Genomic DNA, 17592 nt, shown 5'->3' on the forward strand with positions numbered 1-17592 from the left:
ATATTTAGTTTCTTTATTATTGGGAAGTTAGCTTCGCTTCAATAAAATTTAGGAAGATAGAAAATGACAAAACTTAGGTACAGTACCTTAGGTATCGTTCCTTAAGTTCCCATTTTAAGATTCAGCCATGTGACTATTTAACTAAAAAATACACCTCCATCCCATATGAAAAAATTCACAAAACAGAATCTTAAGAGGGGAACATAAAAAACAGTACCTAAATACTGTATTTAAGTCTTGCGCGATAGAAAAACATGAATGATTCAGGGGCATCCAATTTGAACACTCTTTCTGGATGTACCATATAGGAATCTTAACCATCTTAAGACGCCAACCAGTCTTACAATGGTGGCATTGAAGACATAGAAGTTAGATTCCCCAGTAGTAAAATGCATCATATCCTGTTGAGTGATGGTGTTCTATCATTAACCCATCTATTGATATATATATATATATATATATTTTTTTTTTTTTTTCTCTTTCCGGTATTTGATTGTCGTATCAACTCCTTCCCTCCTCGTGTAGTTTATTGACCACTTATATAATATTCTCATGCCATTTGGACAATAAGTTTCAGATTTTTTTTCTTCTTCATTTTATTATTAAATTGGACATATGAGAAAGCAAAAACAATAACATAGACTAAGCGGTGGCATTTGGGGTACGGTCTGCCATCAGGAACACCCTTTCGGCTAAGGGTAGTGGCCAGAGAGCGTGCCGTTCTTCTCTCTTGCCACAACTGCTTCGTAGTAGCGATTATTTATAAGAGTGAAGGAATTGTTTAAGGTCAACTCAAATGCCCCGTGCAGTGCATGGAGAGGCATGAAGGGTGAGGCTCGGTGGTGGGAATGAAGTAGATGGACAGACTTTTGTTTTGTATAATTCGGGTGTGATTGTGACTTTGTTGAAGGTGATCAGTATTTGCAACACCATAATACATGAAGAACATTGTCGAGATACAGATCTGTACAATCCAATATGGAAATATTTGTGCTGAAAAAACACACGTACACAATTGCAAGAATCCATTAAAAAAAATGCAGTATATGTTTAGATGCAGGTTGCCAGGAGATGGTTCATTAAAGTTAGCATCCAACTTGACATGATGGCCGATGCCAATCTCAGTGGACCTTTTTCCCAATCAGGCAGGCAATGGTTCCTCCATAACTGTTTCAAAAAAATTTCTAGAATTAGTGAATACAAATTGAGAGAGAGAGAGAGAAAGAGTGGTTACTCCATAACTGTTTCAAAAAATTTTCTAGCATTAGCGAGTACAAATTGTGAGAGAGAGAGAGAGACCTTTTCGCTTTGTGGAAACTTCAGCATCATCTGCAACCACTTCATGTGTGACTGGTGCTTTGGTCGGTACATCTGGAAGGTCCAGCTTTTCATCATGTTCTTCAGGAGATTGTATTGTAGTGGGAACATTAGGAACGTTAGGCAGATCTTGAACAGTGATCTGAACAAATGAAGGGAGATTTCTTTTTAAGATAAGGCATAGCTACAATTTAAGGGGACAATGCCAATGTGACCATACAAAGTCAAAATCCCAAAAGATGAAGACCATAAAGAGATCATATTGTCTTGAATGAATGTTCAAGCTACAGATGGAAATGGAATTAGTTCAAATAAATTCAATTAGCTGCACAAAGCAATAAAATTAGGAAACTCAAGCTCAGGCACAGAGACTTCCAACATTTTTAGTCTTCTATTTGATTTTCTAAAGAATTCAATGCAACAACCATGAAATTAGTGTGTGAATTATGAAATTCCAATTTCTTTGCAGTTCTAATGCCAAGGGCCTAATGACTAACATGGGAAACTGCACGGATTAAAGCTCATAATTCATCTTGGATTTGTTTGATGGGTAATACATGAAAAATTGTGGAAAGAGCTAAAACATATTTCAAATGTTGATAGCTTGCAAAATACAAACTGAAAGGAACTCTTGAATCTGAAGGCTTGTATAGATCTGGGGAAAAAATAATAGTAATAATAGTGATAACAATAATGCATACTATACCTTTTCTGGCAAAGGTGTCCAAATGCATTAGCAGGACAAGAAAAAGATAATCATTAAATGCTACAGAATTTGTTACATTTCTAAAAGCTGTACACAGAATACCCCACAAGTCAGCCCCGTCCCAAATCCCAACCATGTTTGGTATGCACCAAATGCAAATTCTAGCATTTTAGATAGTAATATTGCAGGAAAATGAATAATACAATGCCACAATGCAAAGCTTTGATGGTCCTAATACAAGAACTGGCTGCTACATTTAGAATTGAGAAAAAGTGAATTCCCCAAGTATAAATTCTAATGACCAAACAGAAATAAAGATTTGAACTTAAACAACTTAAATACAGCAAAATTAGTTATTTGAACTTAAACAACTTAAATACAGCAAAATTTGTTATGGACAACAAGACAAACACACAGGAGTAAACATTTATCACATTTAAACTGTAAACTTTATACAAATATAAACAACTTCAGGCTGGATATGAACCAGTTGTTCGAATAGAAAAATATACGCACCTGACTTTCCAAGTTCTCAAATTCTGCTAAAATTTCTTCTTCATCTTCTGCTGATAATTTCTCCCCCAATATTGCATTAATTTCCTTCAAAATTGTATTTAACATGACAGCACATGCGTTAGAAATTAACTAAAAATTTTCAAAATATAACAAGATACAAAGAATGGGAAATAAGTAGCTGAATAATAGAAGTAGTTATGATTCATAATTAAAGCAATCAGATTTATACAAGCAAGTGCCATAAAAAGCATGGGATGAACAAATAAAAATGGTCCCCTTGTAATTACAAGAAGTAGTGTAAATTAGTATGTAGATGGATCCTAAGCAAATAAAATGCACACCATAAACATGATAAGGGAATGCAAAGGGGGATTACCCACACACCTTTTTAGACAGGAGGCCTAATTGGCTAAATTCAGTTTACAGCACAGTTGTTCGGAAAACAAAGCTGAGATATGATCATCACTACGTCCAGCATCTTTTTTGAACAAACCAAGTTATGACATTCATGGTAAAGAGAATATCCGGTGTATTTATTACGAGAAACTATAATAGGGAGATGCCCATCAAATTGATGGAACCACAATCTTTTTTTTTTGAAAATAAAAGTGAAATTTTGTTCTAATTTAGACTATTTAGGTTAAGTATCTCTTATACACTAGATAATTGAGTGGAAACACAAATTTAACTCTTATTTTTACTAGAGAATCAAGGCTATTTGTTTGCTCATATGTGCATTATATTCACCATACAAATAACGGTAAAGATATAGATCACTTTATATTTCACCTGATTCGAGTGAATTTTGAAAATTGTGTACCCTCATGCTTTATGGATTTGTTTGAATTGTTTAGATCAATAAATCATATGATTATTACAAATAAAAAAGGGTGCAAATACACACCTAGAAGATGCCACTGCTTCAATTTTATGTCAAGTGAACTTAAGAGGGAAGAGCTAAAGAATATCCTAAAATAATTAGACATACCACCTCATCATATAACAAATAGTCCTACATCTAATAGAGCAGCGGTAGATGAAGAAACTAACGAATTCCTGAAGTTCTTTTGAGTAGACCAAAAATATGTTTCTCATTTTAAAATTGTATTGTATCAAAATAAAGGTAATATGCTAATCTCCACCATGCAGTAAAAGAGAAACAGAGAAAATAAAAGAGCAAGGGTGAAGCTCACATCTTGATAAGCTCTGGCTTCATCGGTGTCATCCATAAGCTTTTGAACATCCTCCAGGTTTATCTCACTTTGAATGGCTTTAATTGCATTATTACCAGACTTCAAACTGTCAAAGACAGCTTTCTGCTTACTTGCGAGTTCAATGTCTGCCAACTGAACCAAAATTTTAAGTTGGGATATGTACACGTTTTTTTAAAGAATACAATCATAAGAAGCTTGAAAGCAATTTTTAAAAATATCTGCAATAAATAAAAGCCAGTAATTCATTTTACATTGGAGAAACAAAAGTTAAGCCCATCCTATTGCAATTGAAAAGGCACCCAAATTGGTTGAGTGCTCTTGTGTAGAACACTTGAACAATTGCACCAGGAAAAACAAAAGGAGAAAAAAAAGTGAAAATTTTCAATAAAAGAAATAAGCAGCAAATGGTATAATTACTTGCTGCTCGACGTTAATAAGCCAGGCATCAACTTGCTTCAATAATTCTTCTTGCGTTTTTTTCTTCTTCAATGCTAACAAAGCTCTGTCCTTTCTCTTTTCACGAATCAAGTCTTTTGCAGCTTGCTTTTCTGCTTCAATGACAGCATCGAGCTACAAGAAGTAAAACACAAAAGGAAGCAACATAAGGGCTTAATCACATGAAGATGCATAAAAGGCCGCACCAGAGCACAAAACACCAATCTTTTGTAGGGTCTAGAAGAGATCTTTGGTAGGCAGCCTTACCCTTATGAAGATGCATAATGATTCAAATTAAAGTTTCATTACCACTTACCGAAACAAGTTACAAATCAATTAACTTAACAAGATTGTGATCTTTCAAAAGATAAAACACACACACGCACACACTCTTATACTTCTAATAATTTACATCTAAAATTGTAAACATAATGTTTCAGTAGTCTACACTTCACTTCTCGCATAAGGTTTATAAAACAAATTGACCGAACTGCATGAAAGTAAGAAAAGGGTTTATAAACCCTTAGTGAATATCTGTTAATTAAAAGTAACAAAAACCCACATGAAATTGCACCTGACACCAATTTAGGCAGTGAAAAATCCTACACATGAATGCCAAACAAAACAATAGCACCTTCATTAAATCTGTCCCATGACAATTGCTCTTTATCATCAAGTCTCAAAACACCAATTGGAATTTTTCATAAGCAGGATTCAAACCTAGGTCCTTTATTCGACGACAATAAACTTTAGCAGTTGAGCTAACTTAAACCCAAGTCTTCGTTAAATTGTGTCTATCTGTTAGCATGTTTACACATGATTTCACCATTTTATAGTCACATGATCAAACACCCAAATTGGTTCCAAGCAAAACTTTCATATGTTCCATTAAATTTAAGTTATCAGAGATTTTCCAAAAAAACATAGATTGCCCATTTTCTAAAACCTATTGAAACTTCAGAATTTGAGTTGAAACTCTATCATTTGTCACGTAGTTATCAACAATTTGTGATCATTTAATTGAGTTTATCACACAAAAAAATTCCCTAAATTTCGAATTGAAAATGGAATTGCAAACCAATAGAATTCCCTAAACTTAAAAAAAAAAAAAAAAAAAAAAAAAAAAAAGAAGCAAATAGAGTTTGTATAAAATAGTGGGTACCTGTCGTTGATAATCGGCGAGCTTGCGGCGTTGGGTCTTGAGAGAGAGAATTGCTCGATCTACTTCTGTGATCTTGGGCTTCTTCACAAATAAATTCCCCATCTAATCTATTCCTATTTGATTTTGTTTGCTTTTTTTAGTCTTAATTTGATTGGGATTAGAGAGAAAAATGAATGGGGAAACAGTAACTGCTTCAGGTTTTACAGAGCAGAGAGCTCCCTTCACGGTTCAAAACTCCTTTCCCATCTGCCCACCAAGCTTTTCCAGTTCAACAGGCAAAACTCGAATATTCTAAATGTTTTTACTACTCTATCTTAAATTGTTATTCTATTTAGAAAACCCAAATTTCCAATCTTAAAAAAAAAAAATATCTTATTTAATCTCAATATATTTTTGGTTAAAAAGTGTATAAGTTTGTAAAATTATCTTGGTTAATTTAAACTCGAATAAAAAAAGTATTGATTTTTAAAATAAAATTTAGGTCAAAATTATTTATTTCAGTAATTTAACTTTCATTTCATTTAATTGAGTTCTCTCATTTATTCAATTCAATTTTTTTTTTATCCAATTTCATTAAAATTTTTCCATTAAAAAACTGGAGTATTTTTCCCACATGGAAAAAAAACTATAAAAATTAAATAAAATGTTTTATAGATTTTTTAAGAATAAATTCTTTTTTTTTCAAATTTTTTCCATTAGTTAATTGCATACTTACGGGCAATTTTTCAATAGAATTGGAATTGGATGAAAAGCTTAAATTGAATAAATTTGAAACTTAGAGAACTCAATTAAATGAACGAAAAGTTAAAAAGTTGGAATAAATTTCAGTCAAATTTAGAATGTATAATTTATATTTTAACGTAAAATTTATTAATTGATTTTTCAAAGAGGACTACATTTGGGACATCCCAAAACTAAATAAGGGACCAATAATTTATTGAAAATTTTCCTAATGTTACATATATGAAAGACCAAGGGTTCAAGTTGGATCAAGTTTAGGATGAAGATCAATTGGTCACTCAATATGATCTTGGGAGAAACTTTCTTACATGTTACTGTATGATGAATCGAATGAAACCATCCAATGAAACATACAAAATCATTCGTATCTAGTCAACAGGTGAAATGTCATACTTGGACAGGTCATCGGTTACAAGAAATCCTTTTTTGCAAAAAAAAAATATATATATATATATATATTTATATAAAACAAAATATCAAAATATGATATTCTTTATTATCAACCAATGTCTATACTTAGCGTCATATATTTTGTTTACAGTCGGACTCCAGTCTAGAAAAAAAAGGAGGGTTGCAGTAAGTTGATGGCCAATGTAAAATTTAGTTACCCTTTTGTGAATTAATCTAATACAGATTATTGGAAAGATCGGATTTAAAATAAGGAAATTTGCCTAAAGATAGAGGTAACCCCTATTGATGAAAATATGAGAGAGAGTTGCTTAAGATGGTTTGATCATGTTTAAAGGAGAGCAACTAATGAACTAATAAGAAAAAAATGAGTTGATATAAGTTGAGGGAACGAAAAATGGTAGAAGAAGGCAAAAAAAAAAAAAAAAAAAAAAAAAATCACATTAGTAGATGTAACAAAAAAGGACATGTCAATTAAGGGAATAACAGAAAGCATGACTTTAGATAAAATAGTATATATGACTTTGGGCACAAAGTATGCCCTATTTGTCAATGGCTTAGTGTTTGGAGGAAAATAATATATATGGCTGACCATAATTAATCTGTTGAGGATCCATAGTTGATTCGAAAATTTTGGGACTAATACCTTTGTTTATTTATTTTTATTATAGTTATTGCATAGTATAATAGACATGTATTATTATTTTGCTTACTCTTTTTTTAGGAAATTATTTTGTTTACATTAGATTTTTATTAATATTTATGCACTCTTTATTATATATATATATATATATAAAACTATATATATGCACAACCACTCATGAGCATTTAAAAAAAGGAAAAAAATTGGCTACTAACCTGTTTGAATCTATCTTGCTCAAACCAATCATCCTCAAACCTATCATGTGGCAATTAAAGAGATTATCCATGTCTAGTTTCATTCACATGACTTTTTAAATAAGTCATGTGATTTGTTAAATAATACACATGGATAGACTTATAATTTGTCACGTTATCGATTAGAAAAGATGACTCCAAACTAATTTGGAGCCAAACTTTATCATATAAGAAATGTTTTTTAAGGATAAAAATGTTTTATTCTTTTTTTTTTTAATCCTAAACATGTACTTGAAAATGAAATGAGAAAAAAGAAATAAAAAGAGATTGAATATAATAATTAAAAAAACCGTATTTATGAAAGTTATGTTTTTTTTTTTTTTTTTTTTTTTTTTGAGGGTGATGAAAGTTTGTACATCGAATTATCTATTTTTTTTTTATCATTTAAAAAATAGGTAGTGTGAGATTCTATTAGAGCAAGTAATTAAAGAGGTTTATAAAAATCTTTTTTCTTTTAAAATTATTATTATTATTTTTTTTTATCAACATCACAAATGGCAACAGACTCATTTTTTTTTTTCTTTACCAAGGTGCTTGGCAGGGGCAGTTCTATGTTGAAGGCAGGGTGGTCACATGACCACTTTATCCTGAAATAAGACAAAATTTAGCTACAAAATTTGTTGTAGCCATAGACTACAAACTCACTCAATAAAATAAATATTACTACATATTTTAAAAATCTAACCGTTGAATTACATGTTCTTTACACTCTTAATATACATGTCAATTTTTGTGTCAATCAGATATTATTTACTATATAATCTATAATCTTATATTTTATACATAATTTTAAATACAAAAACTTCCAATTTAAAAATTTATTGATGACATAGTTATTGATCTTTAATTTTCTTGAAATTTTGCAAACATGGAGGATATAAGAAGAAGATGTAATTCAATAGTGGATTTGTCAAAATTCACCTTCAATAAAAAAATATTGAGTGAGTTTGTAGCCTAAGGTTATAATCAATTTTGTAACTAAATTTTGTCCAAAAATTATTATATACTAGTCTCATTACACGCGCTCCGCATGTGTAGTGAGGGTTTTTTTTTTTTTTTTTTTTAGCAAAATGCTGGGTTTAGTGTGTGCTAATTTTTAGGAAAAAATGTTTGAAATGTGCATGAGATATATTCAAATATTTTAGGAAAAAATTTTATCAGATAGTTTTTTTTTTTAAATTTTTTTTTATAAATTTTGCTGAATTACAATTTTAACCCTATTTTTTTATTTTTTAAGAATAAGAATTATCTAATTAGATTACGGTTATTTTTGAAATTTTTTGAAACCATAACTGAATCTTCTTAATATATAGAGATAAAATATTTTTAAAATGTTATGATTTGTCTACTCTTAAAAAAATTGTGACCATCCTAAATATTTTTAGGTTCAATAAAATTAAATTTTGGCCCTCTTAACAATTTATTAGACCCTTTCAAATAAAAAAAATTCCAAGAAATTTTTTATTGAACTAAAATTTTAAAGAAATACAGCTTATAGTATTAATAATGTGACTATTAAAATATAAAAACTTGCAAAAGGAGATTGTAAATTACTAATCCCATTAAAAAATATAATAATAATGAAACGCTACTAACGCCGCATCCAAACGGTCATAACAAGGTAACGTCGCATCTCTTTTTGAGTCTCTACTTCTTCTCCCGCTTCTTACAACTGCAACAACAAAGGCTTTCCATTCTTAATTTCTGTTCTTTTCCATTCACTGTTGTTTAAATTTATCTTCCTCATTAATGTCTGTTTCTTACTATTTCCTTTCTCTTCCATCTTTTTCTCCATTCGTAGTGTACAGTATTTCTGTGCCAGTCATCGGGTCTTCTGCCAAAATAATTAATGAATCAAGATTAAAGGTACGCTAATTTCCCATTTATTTTTTCACTTTCTTGGGTTTTGTTTGTCGATTATTGTTTTCCGGTTAGAATTTTGTTCTGTTTGGCTGATTTTTTTTTCTCTTTGTTTGCCCTGAAATTAATTTCTGAATTGTTTTTTTCTTTTTCTTCAGTTTTTCCCTCCAATTGCAGAATACCGTTTCCCTGTGCCAGATAAAGCCATTGGGACTTCTGCAATAAGAGAATTAAAAGGTACAGTTAGATTTTAATTTCTTTGGTTCTTGCTAGAATTAAGATCCTTAATGAATGCAAATATTGAAGTGTTCTCTTTACATTTGAACTCACATGACTCAATTTGGATTGTGATTTATCATGTTTAAATAAGAAAAAGTAAATTTTGAATTGTAACGTAATTAATATTTGCATTCATTGTTACTATTTGTCTTTTACTATATGTTTGTTTGATGTTTTTGAGTTACTTTCAAATTCCTGAGTGAATATTTGTGGTCCATTGGTATGTTGTTGAGACCCAACAGTTGTGTTTTTTAAAGCTAGTGGAATTGAATAACACAATCCAAAAAAATTTAGAAGAGTCATGAAAGTTGGTACTAAAGACATAGAAAAAAAAGAAAATCGAAATGTTACATTCTGATGCTTCTGTAATTACTCATTTGAAGTTCAAACCAGATTCAAAAAATTGGTTTGTGGTTTATAGCATTTCTATTTTTACTGATTGTGTGTTTCCCTGTACCCGTTTTTTAAATCTTGGTTTGTGTTGTCTTTCATTCCAGTTTTCGGTATTTGTGGATTTCTCTGTTTTTTGCTAGCTTTGAAACAAGATTTGCCAGATTTGGATACATACTACTAGACTTATTGTTAGTTACTTAAAGTTCAGTGGTGTATATACATGAATTTGAAATTTTTGATTAGATAAGTAAAAGAACATGAATGTTGCCTAAAGTAAGCACATATACTTCTTTACTTTAAACTCTTGGTAGATGGTATAGTCTTTTTTTTTTGTTACAATAATCAAAAGAGCTATAAGATAGTCATTTCAAATAGAAGAAAATTTGAAAAATCATCTTCTAAAAATGGTCCTTCCCAGTTCCCACAATTTCTTTGGTTGCTTAACTGTACTTTCAATAAAGGATAACATTTAAAAATGATAATAATAAAAAAACCAATCTCCTATAAGAGAAATTCAAATATGAGTATATGGATTTAAAAAAAAAAATTGTTATTAGTTGTAACTGTTTCCCTTGATTCCTCTGTATAATTGATACATGCCTTTGTATAATTGGTATCAATGGCATTCTTTCTGTTGGTGGAAAACCCTTTCGGCATTTGACACTTTTGTCAAATGTAGCACCGTGTCCTTTTTATATGTTTAATATTCAATGATGGAAAAAGAAAACTTAAAATAATGTTATTGCAGTAGAGGATGCTATTACTTTACGATTTGTTTCTTCTCTCCAAATAGTGCTTCACAATTAAAAACAAGCATTTAGGGTGTAGTGCTTAATAATGGATTATACTTCTAATATCACTAACTTTATGTTGTACTCAATATGTTTCTTGAGGAAAATTAAGAAATGAATTCCTTTCATTAATTTATATATCTTCATCAACATTCTTAATATGACTCACTCATCTAAGACCACAACAAAAATTTTAAAATCTTTTTTAAAAAGGTAAATTCATTCTCTGTCATAGTTATTACTATTATGAATATTACTACCACATTCCCTTGGTGCAATGGTCACTCCACAAGTATAAGTGCTTGTGGGGTGTGGGGGGCAATGGCTGAGATTTAAGTCTCCAAGAAGGAGTTTCAAATATTTATACACTTATATTAGGTTAGAATAAAATTTCTATCTTGTATAAAAAAAATACTATTATGGATATTTATATGAAGAAAAATACCATCAATTTTATTAAAATGTTATAGCACTATCACAAATTACTAAATTATGTGTAAATAAACATGATGTATTGCAGAGAAATTGCTTTACTACTTACTTTCTCCATTTCAGTTCACCTTCCTATTCTTTTGTGGCCGACCTTTCAACTTACAATTTTTTTTTTTTTTTTCAAAATTTTGATTATTTTTGCAGGATTTTGTATAGACATAGAGTTATAGGGTGCTCGTTAATAAGACCATTGGTTATACTTCAAGAAGAGTTATTGAATTATTTTGAAAGGTTAGAATTGCTTAACTTCTCTTTTGTTTCATTTAATTTTTAATGAACTTCTTTCTAATTTATTACTGCCTAATTACTAAACAAAAAAAAAAAGTATAAAAAATGACACATTTGATTATGTAAGTTTTGCTGTCTATATTCATTCATTTAATTTAATTATATTCTTTAGTAGAAAAAATGTAGTAGATGATAACATGTAAATATCTAATTATCATTGATCTTACACACAATCATTCTGTGAAAAGAAAGTCATTAAACTTACTTTTTGTCCATTACAACTGTAAAGTAGAAAAAAAAAATGGAAGATGCAAGAGCAGCACAACAAACAAGATGGGTGATAATGTATGAGAAACGTGCGAAGAAAAAAGAAGACATGATGGACATAGAAATAAAGAAAGTGTTACTTTTGATGTTGATATTGTAGAAATCCAGGATTTAGCTGATGCGGATAGTTGTGAAGAAATTCCAAGTAAATGATTGAACTGAATTTATTTAGCGAATAAAAAAACTTGATTTGCATCTTTTTTTCACACATTTAATTTTGTTAACGTATATTTAAATTCATATATAGGGAAATCTATCGAACCTTGGAATTTTGGTACACCTTCTTATGTATGCGAATATTGTGGGGCAATATTATAGTATGAAGAAAGAAAAATAAAATCTAAGAAGCCTAGGAATCCTAAATTCTCTTTGTGTTGTATGGAGGGTAAGGTGAAGTTTCCTTTGCTCAAGAAGACCCCTCATCCTCTTAATGAGTTGTTAGATCTTGGTGGTGGTCAACGATTAAACAATTTTTAGGATACAAATAAGAAGTTATAATGCATTGTTTGCAATGATATTTATGGGCGGTAAGGTCGACAATAGTGTTAATGATTGAAGAATCCCTTACATTTTTAGACTCTATGGTCAAAATCACCATAAAATTGGAACTCTTCTCCCTGCTGATGGTCAGAATCCTCAATATGCACAACTATATTTTTACGACATTGAAAATGAAGTTAAATATAGAATGGATGTATTCCATGATAGTCACACTGATAGTAGCATTGACCCTTTTATTGTTGTTGCATTGGTCCGAATGTTAGATGAGTAAGACAGATCAGAGAAAATATTTCGCATAGTTGGTGATCGTTTTAGAGAATGCGATATCCACCATTTATGATTACGACTTATTAGCTCCTGAACCATTGATGCAAAGAGAATCTAATATTCCTACGTGTTCTCAAATTGCTGCAATTATTGTTGGTAATATTGGAGTTAAGAATGCAAATCGTGATGTAATTGTTGAGTTAAAAGATGGTGCATTACAAAGGATCAATGAGTTACATCCATCATATATGGCATTGCAATATCCTTTTCTAAATCCATATGGTGAGGATGGCTTTAGACTTGGTATTTTGTATAGAAATATAGATGTAATTGGCCTTACCACGGATGATTTTGTTATAATGAGAGAATATTATGCATATCGGTTGCAAGAACGTGAAGATAAGGGAGATTTTCTGATATATGATGGAGACTATCACTACAATTTTTTTGTATAAGCTTATGCATGTATAGAAGCAATTTAGCTTATGTGGGTGAAGAGTAACTAAGATAGATTTATGATCGAATTGTATAGTGGATTCAAGGATGCAGTTATGAGAGGATATACTGCCCCTACATCTTCAGAGAGAAGAGTTGTTTTACATTCAAGCTTCACGGGAAGTTCAAGATTTATGCTAGAGAATTATAAGGATACAATGACATTTGTAGATGAGCAGGATATCAAGATTTATTTATTTTATATTTACATGCAACTTGAAATGTCCTGAGATTGAACTTTTTCTATCTAGAATGCCAGGTCAGAAAGTTGAAGATCGACTAGATGTGTGGCAAGGGTAATCAAGATAAAGTTTGATAAACTATTTCCTGGTTTAAAGTGTCAACCATGCTTTAAATCAGAAAATAGTCTATCAAACTTTATCTTGAACACCCTTGCAATTACATCTGGTTGATCTTCAGCTTTCTAACCTAGCGTTCTATATAGAAAAAGTTCAATCTCAGGACATTTCAAGTTGCATGTAAATATAAAATAAATAAATCTGGATAACCTACTAATCTACAAAATGCCATTGCATCCGGATAATTCTCTATCTTAAATCTTGAACTGCCCGTGAAGCTTGAATGTAAAACAACTCTTCTCTCTGAAGATGTAGGGGTAGTATATACTCTCATAACTGCATCCTTTAATCCACTATACAATTCAATCATAAATCTATCTTGGTTACTCTTCACCCACATAAGCTGAATTGCTTCTATACATGCATAAGCTTCTACAAAAAATTTGTAGCGATAATCTACCATAATATATCAGAAAATCTCCCTATCTTCACGTTCTTGCAACCAGTATGCATAATATTCTCTCATTGTAACAAAATCATCCGTGGTAGGGCCGCTTACATCTATATTTCTATACAAAATACCAAGTTTGAAGCCATCCTCACCATATGGATTTAGAAAAGGATATTGCAATGCCATATATGATGGATGTAACTCATTGATCCTTTGTAATGGGCCATCTTTTAACTCAACAACTACATCACGATTTGCATTCTTAACTCCAATATTACCAACAATAATTGCGGCAATTTGAGAACATGCAGGAATATTAGATTCTCTTTGCATCAATGGTTCAGGAGCTAATAAGTCGTAATCGTAAATGGTGGATATCACATTCTCTAAAACAATCACCAGCCATGCAAAATATTTTCTCTAATCTATCTGACTCATCTCACATTCGGACCATGCAACAACAATAAAAGGGTCAATGCTACTATCAGTTTGACTATCATGGAATACATCCATTCTATATTTAACTTCATTTTCAATGTCGTAAAAATATAGTTGTGCATATTGAGGATTCTGACCATTAGCAGGGAGAAGAGTTCCAATTTTATGGTGATTTTGACCATAGAGTCTTAAAATGTAAGGGCTTCTTTAGTCATTATCACTATTGTCCACCTTACCACCCGTAAATATCATTCCAAACAATGCATTATAACTTCTTATTTGTGTCATAAAAATTGTTTAATATTTGACCACAACTAGGATCTAACAACTTATTAAGAGGATGAGGGGTTTTCTTGAGCAAAGGAAACTTCACCTTACCCTCCATACAACACAAAGAGAATTTAGGATTTCTAGGCTTCTTAGATTTTATTGTTCTTTCTTCATACCATAATATTGCCCCACAATATTCGTATACATAAGAAGGTGTACCAAAATTCCAAGGTTCAATAGATTTCCCTTTATATGAATTTAAATATACGCTAACAAAATTAAATGTGTGAAAAAAAAAATGCAAATCACGTTTTTTTATTCACTAAATAAATTCAGTTCAATCATTTACTTGGAATTTCTTCACAACTATCCGCATTGGCTAAATCCTAGATTTCTACAATATCAACATCAAAAGTAACACTTTCTTTATTTCTTAGTCCATCATATCTTTTTTTATTCTTCGCACGCTTCTCATACATTATCATCTGCCTTGTTTGTTGTGCTACTCTTGCATCTTCCATTTTTTTTTTCTACTTTACAGTTGTAATGGACAAAAAGTAAGTTTAATGACTTTCTTTTCACAGAATGATTGTGTGTAAGATCAATGATAATTAGATATTTACATGTTACCATCTACTACATTTTTTCTACAAAAGAATATAATAAAATTAAATGAATGAATATAGACAGCAAAACTTACTTAATCAAATATGTGTCATATTTTTTTATACTGTTTTTTTTTTTTTTAATAGTAATTAGGCAGTAATAAATTAGAAAGAAGTTCATTAAAAATTAAATGCAACAGAAGAGAAGTTAAGCAATTCTGACTTTTCAAATTAATTCAATAACTCTTCTTGAAGTATAACCCATGGTCTTATTAGCGAGAGAGAGAGCCTTGTAACTTTGTGTCTATACAAAAGCTTGCAAAAAAAAAAAAATCTTTAAGTTGGAAAGTGGTCCACAAAAGAATAAGAAGGTAAACCAAACTGGAGAAAGTAAGCAATATTAGAAGTACAATCCATTATTGAGCACTACACCCTAGAAGCGTGTTTCTAATTGTGAAGCAACGTTTGGAGAGAAGAAACAAACTTTAAAGTAATAGCATCTTCTGCTGCAATAATGTTATTTTAATTTTTTATTTTTCTATAATTGAATATTAAACATATGATTGAAATGTTACATTTTTGTTGTGGCTTTATTATACAATCTGTACAAGCTGAGGTCCAAACTATTATTTTCTTAGGATTTTTATGTATCTTATAAATCGTTAGAGGTATATCACAGATCAGCCATTTTTTAGCTTTCAATTCTAAATTAGGAACATTGATTTAATTTTTTAAATTCCTGCAGTTCCTGCAGAGTTTGCGGATGATCCTGAACTTTAAGTGCTAAAAGCCAATAAAATATGTGGGAGTTGAAGCATGGCAGGTAGGCACCAAGATTTCTTGTTCTCCTGGACTCCAGTTAATATGCATTTTTATTAATTAGGAAAGAACAATCTATCGCATCCTTCATAATCAACTAGGTGAACAACATTGCTGTTTTCTATCCCATGTTGATGAAGAGAACTGCAGGTTTTGTTAATCTGAATTGCAAAGTGTTTGCACGTATAAATTTTAGGATAGTTATGAAGAAGGTTTAAAATTATAGTTGTAATTGATTTCCTTTTACTTCTTTTTAAATGAATAATTTTTAGATAATATTTTCTTATTTTGCAGATAATATTTTCAAGTATAGATTAGGAATTGTGTATTAAAGAAGTCCGTTCCGCCATCGTTTATCACAACAGTAGTGAAAATTACATAATATCCTTCAAGTGGGTGGAGTGCGATGGTGCAGTCTATGCCTTAGGTCAATGGGTAATGAATTATGAATATAAACATGAGAATCTTATTTCCTTAGGAATTTCTTATGCTTGAAAATTTTAAATATAAACAAGAAAAGTTTTTTACACCTATTTTTCATGAAAAAAATCTGAACATATGTACTTGAGAGACATATAATGTTAATGAATTGAAAAATGATTGTGTTTGAGATAGAGATGATGCATTTATTATGTACTTTGTTCTGATTTTGTAAATTTCTGGACTCTTTTGAAAGAGGAAGAAGAAAAAAAATTGTAATCTAATTAATTCTGTAATGTTTGCCATTTATCAATACAATAGTTGCTGATGAACAGAAAATTTTGTTGTTTTTAATCTAGAACTCTGAATTTTATGAGTTTTAGGAAGAATTATTTCCTGGAACTTAATATTTTAAGCATCAATAACAAGCAATTCAATATTATTGAATCTTTCCTTGCGTAAGCACGGGTTACAATCTAGCGATGATTATGGGTTAAGCCCTTCATCCCTTGTTTAGAATCTTTGTACTTGGGTATTCCAAGGGAAACCTACCTGGTTGGTTTTAATGAATTTTTGAACTTTTTGCTGTAAAAAATTTGTTTATGCTAGCTTATCATAAAGTTCAGAATTACTAGGGCTCTATCGTATGTCCAAGACTAGGCCACTTTGATCTCTTTTATATAATTTGATCAGCCTTAATGAATATCAAACTTTTGTTGATGGGTGGAGCCTGATCAATTTTTTTGCAGGTAGAAGCTGGTTCAGTTTATGACTACATTTTGATTTGTGATGATCCAGAGTATGCAAAACAAGTAGTAGAAGAGTTATCTGCGAATAGGGAGATGAGCTATTGCTTGAGAGTTTTGTCGTCTCTTACCTCAAAGAAAATGCTTAACCTGCATCATTTTTATTATGCTTGAAATTTCAGATTGAAAAAGAAGCCTTAGAGGAAGCAGAGAGAGAGAAGGGCTAGGGTAGAGGGGTTATTAAAAACAATGCTTAAATGCTTTTGTCTCGATGTAGTTTCACTGAGCAATGCTCTTTTGAATGTTCAGTTATTGACCATGTAATTGAATGATTGTATAAGAAGCTAATAGAGCAAGAGAGGATGGTGAACGGAGAAAGAGGGAGAGGGATCGTCGGTATGGAGATAGAAGGTGCAGAAGAGTAGTCTTTTTGTTGATTTTGTCTCATCTACCTTATCTGTGAAATATATCTTTTGCATATATTACTAGTTGCTATGGATTCTGAATAGTTTCCT

General features: G+C 30.8%; 1 protein-coding gene and 1 long non-coding RNA gene across 2 annotated transcripts; one reads left to right on the forward strand and one right to left on the reverse strand.

The window, feature by feature from the left end:
* Window positions 1-900: 900 nt before the first annotated feature.
* On the reverse strand, window positions 901-5648 carry LOC126702585 (vacuolar protein sorting-associated protein 20 homolog 2-like). Its single transcript, XM_050401329.1, has 6 exons — window positions 5351-5648; window positions 4171-4323; window positions 3733-3885; window positions 2540-2623; window positions 1300-1459; window positions 901-1167 (listed from the first exon to the last, which is right to left on the reverse strand). Exons 1-6 carry the CDS (start codon window positions 5450-5452, stop codon window positions 1142-1144), a joined length of 678 nt encoding a protein of 225 aa, XP_050257286.1. The 5' UTR covers window positions 5453-5648; the 3' UTR covers window positions 901-1141.
* A 3371-nt stretch (window positions 5649-9019) lies between these two features.
* Window positions 9020-17568, forward strand: LOC126703352 (uncharacterized). The gene is made up of 4 exons (XR_007648023.1): window positions 9020-9262; window positions 9434-9493; window positions 15838-15915; window positions 17081-17568. It is a non-coding gene; the product is annotated as an uncharacterized LOC126703352 (long non-coding RNA).
* The last annotated feature ends 24 nt before the right edge of the window (window positions 17569-17592 follow it).

Source organism: Quercus robur, chromosome 10, assembly GCF_932294415.1.
Source record: "Quercus robur chromosome 10, dhQueRobu3.1, whole genome shotgun sequence".
In the NCBI taxonomy this organism is placed as follows: Eukaryota; Viridiplantae; Streptophyta; class Magnoliopsida; order Fagales; family Fagaceae; genus Quercus; species Quercus robur.

Bases quoted from the DNA above. Each gene is read 5' to 3' on its own strand.
- LOC126702585 (XM_050401329.1), bottom strand. From the start codon at position 5,452: ATGGGGAATTTATTTGTGAAGAAGCCCAAGATCACAGAAGTAGATCGA. The intron at 4,324-5,350 runs GTACCCACTATT...TACTTCTTGTAG, and splicing joins TCGCCGATTATCAACGACAG to CTCGATGCTGTCATTGAAGC. The intron at 1,460-2,539 runs GTGCGTATATTT...TCATTTGTTCAG, and splicing joins TTGAGAACTTGGAAAGTCAG to ATCACTGTTCAAGATCTGCC.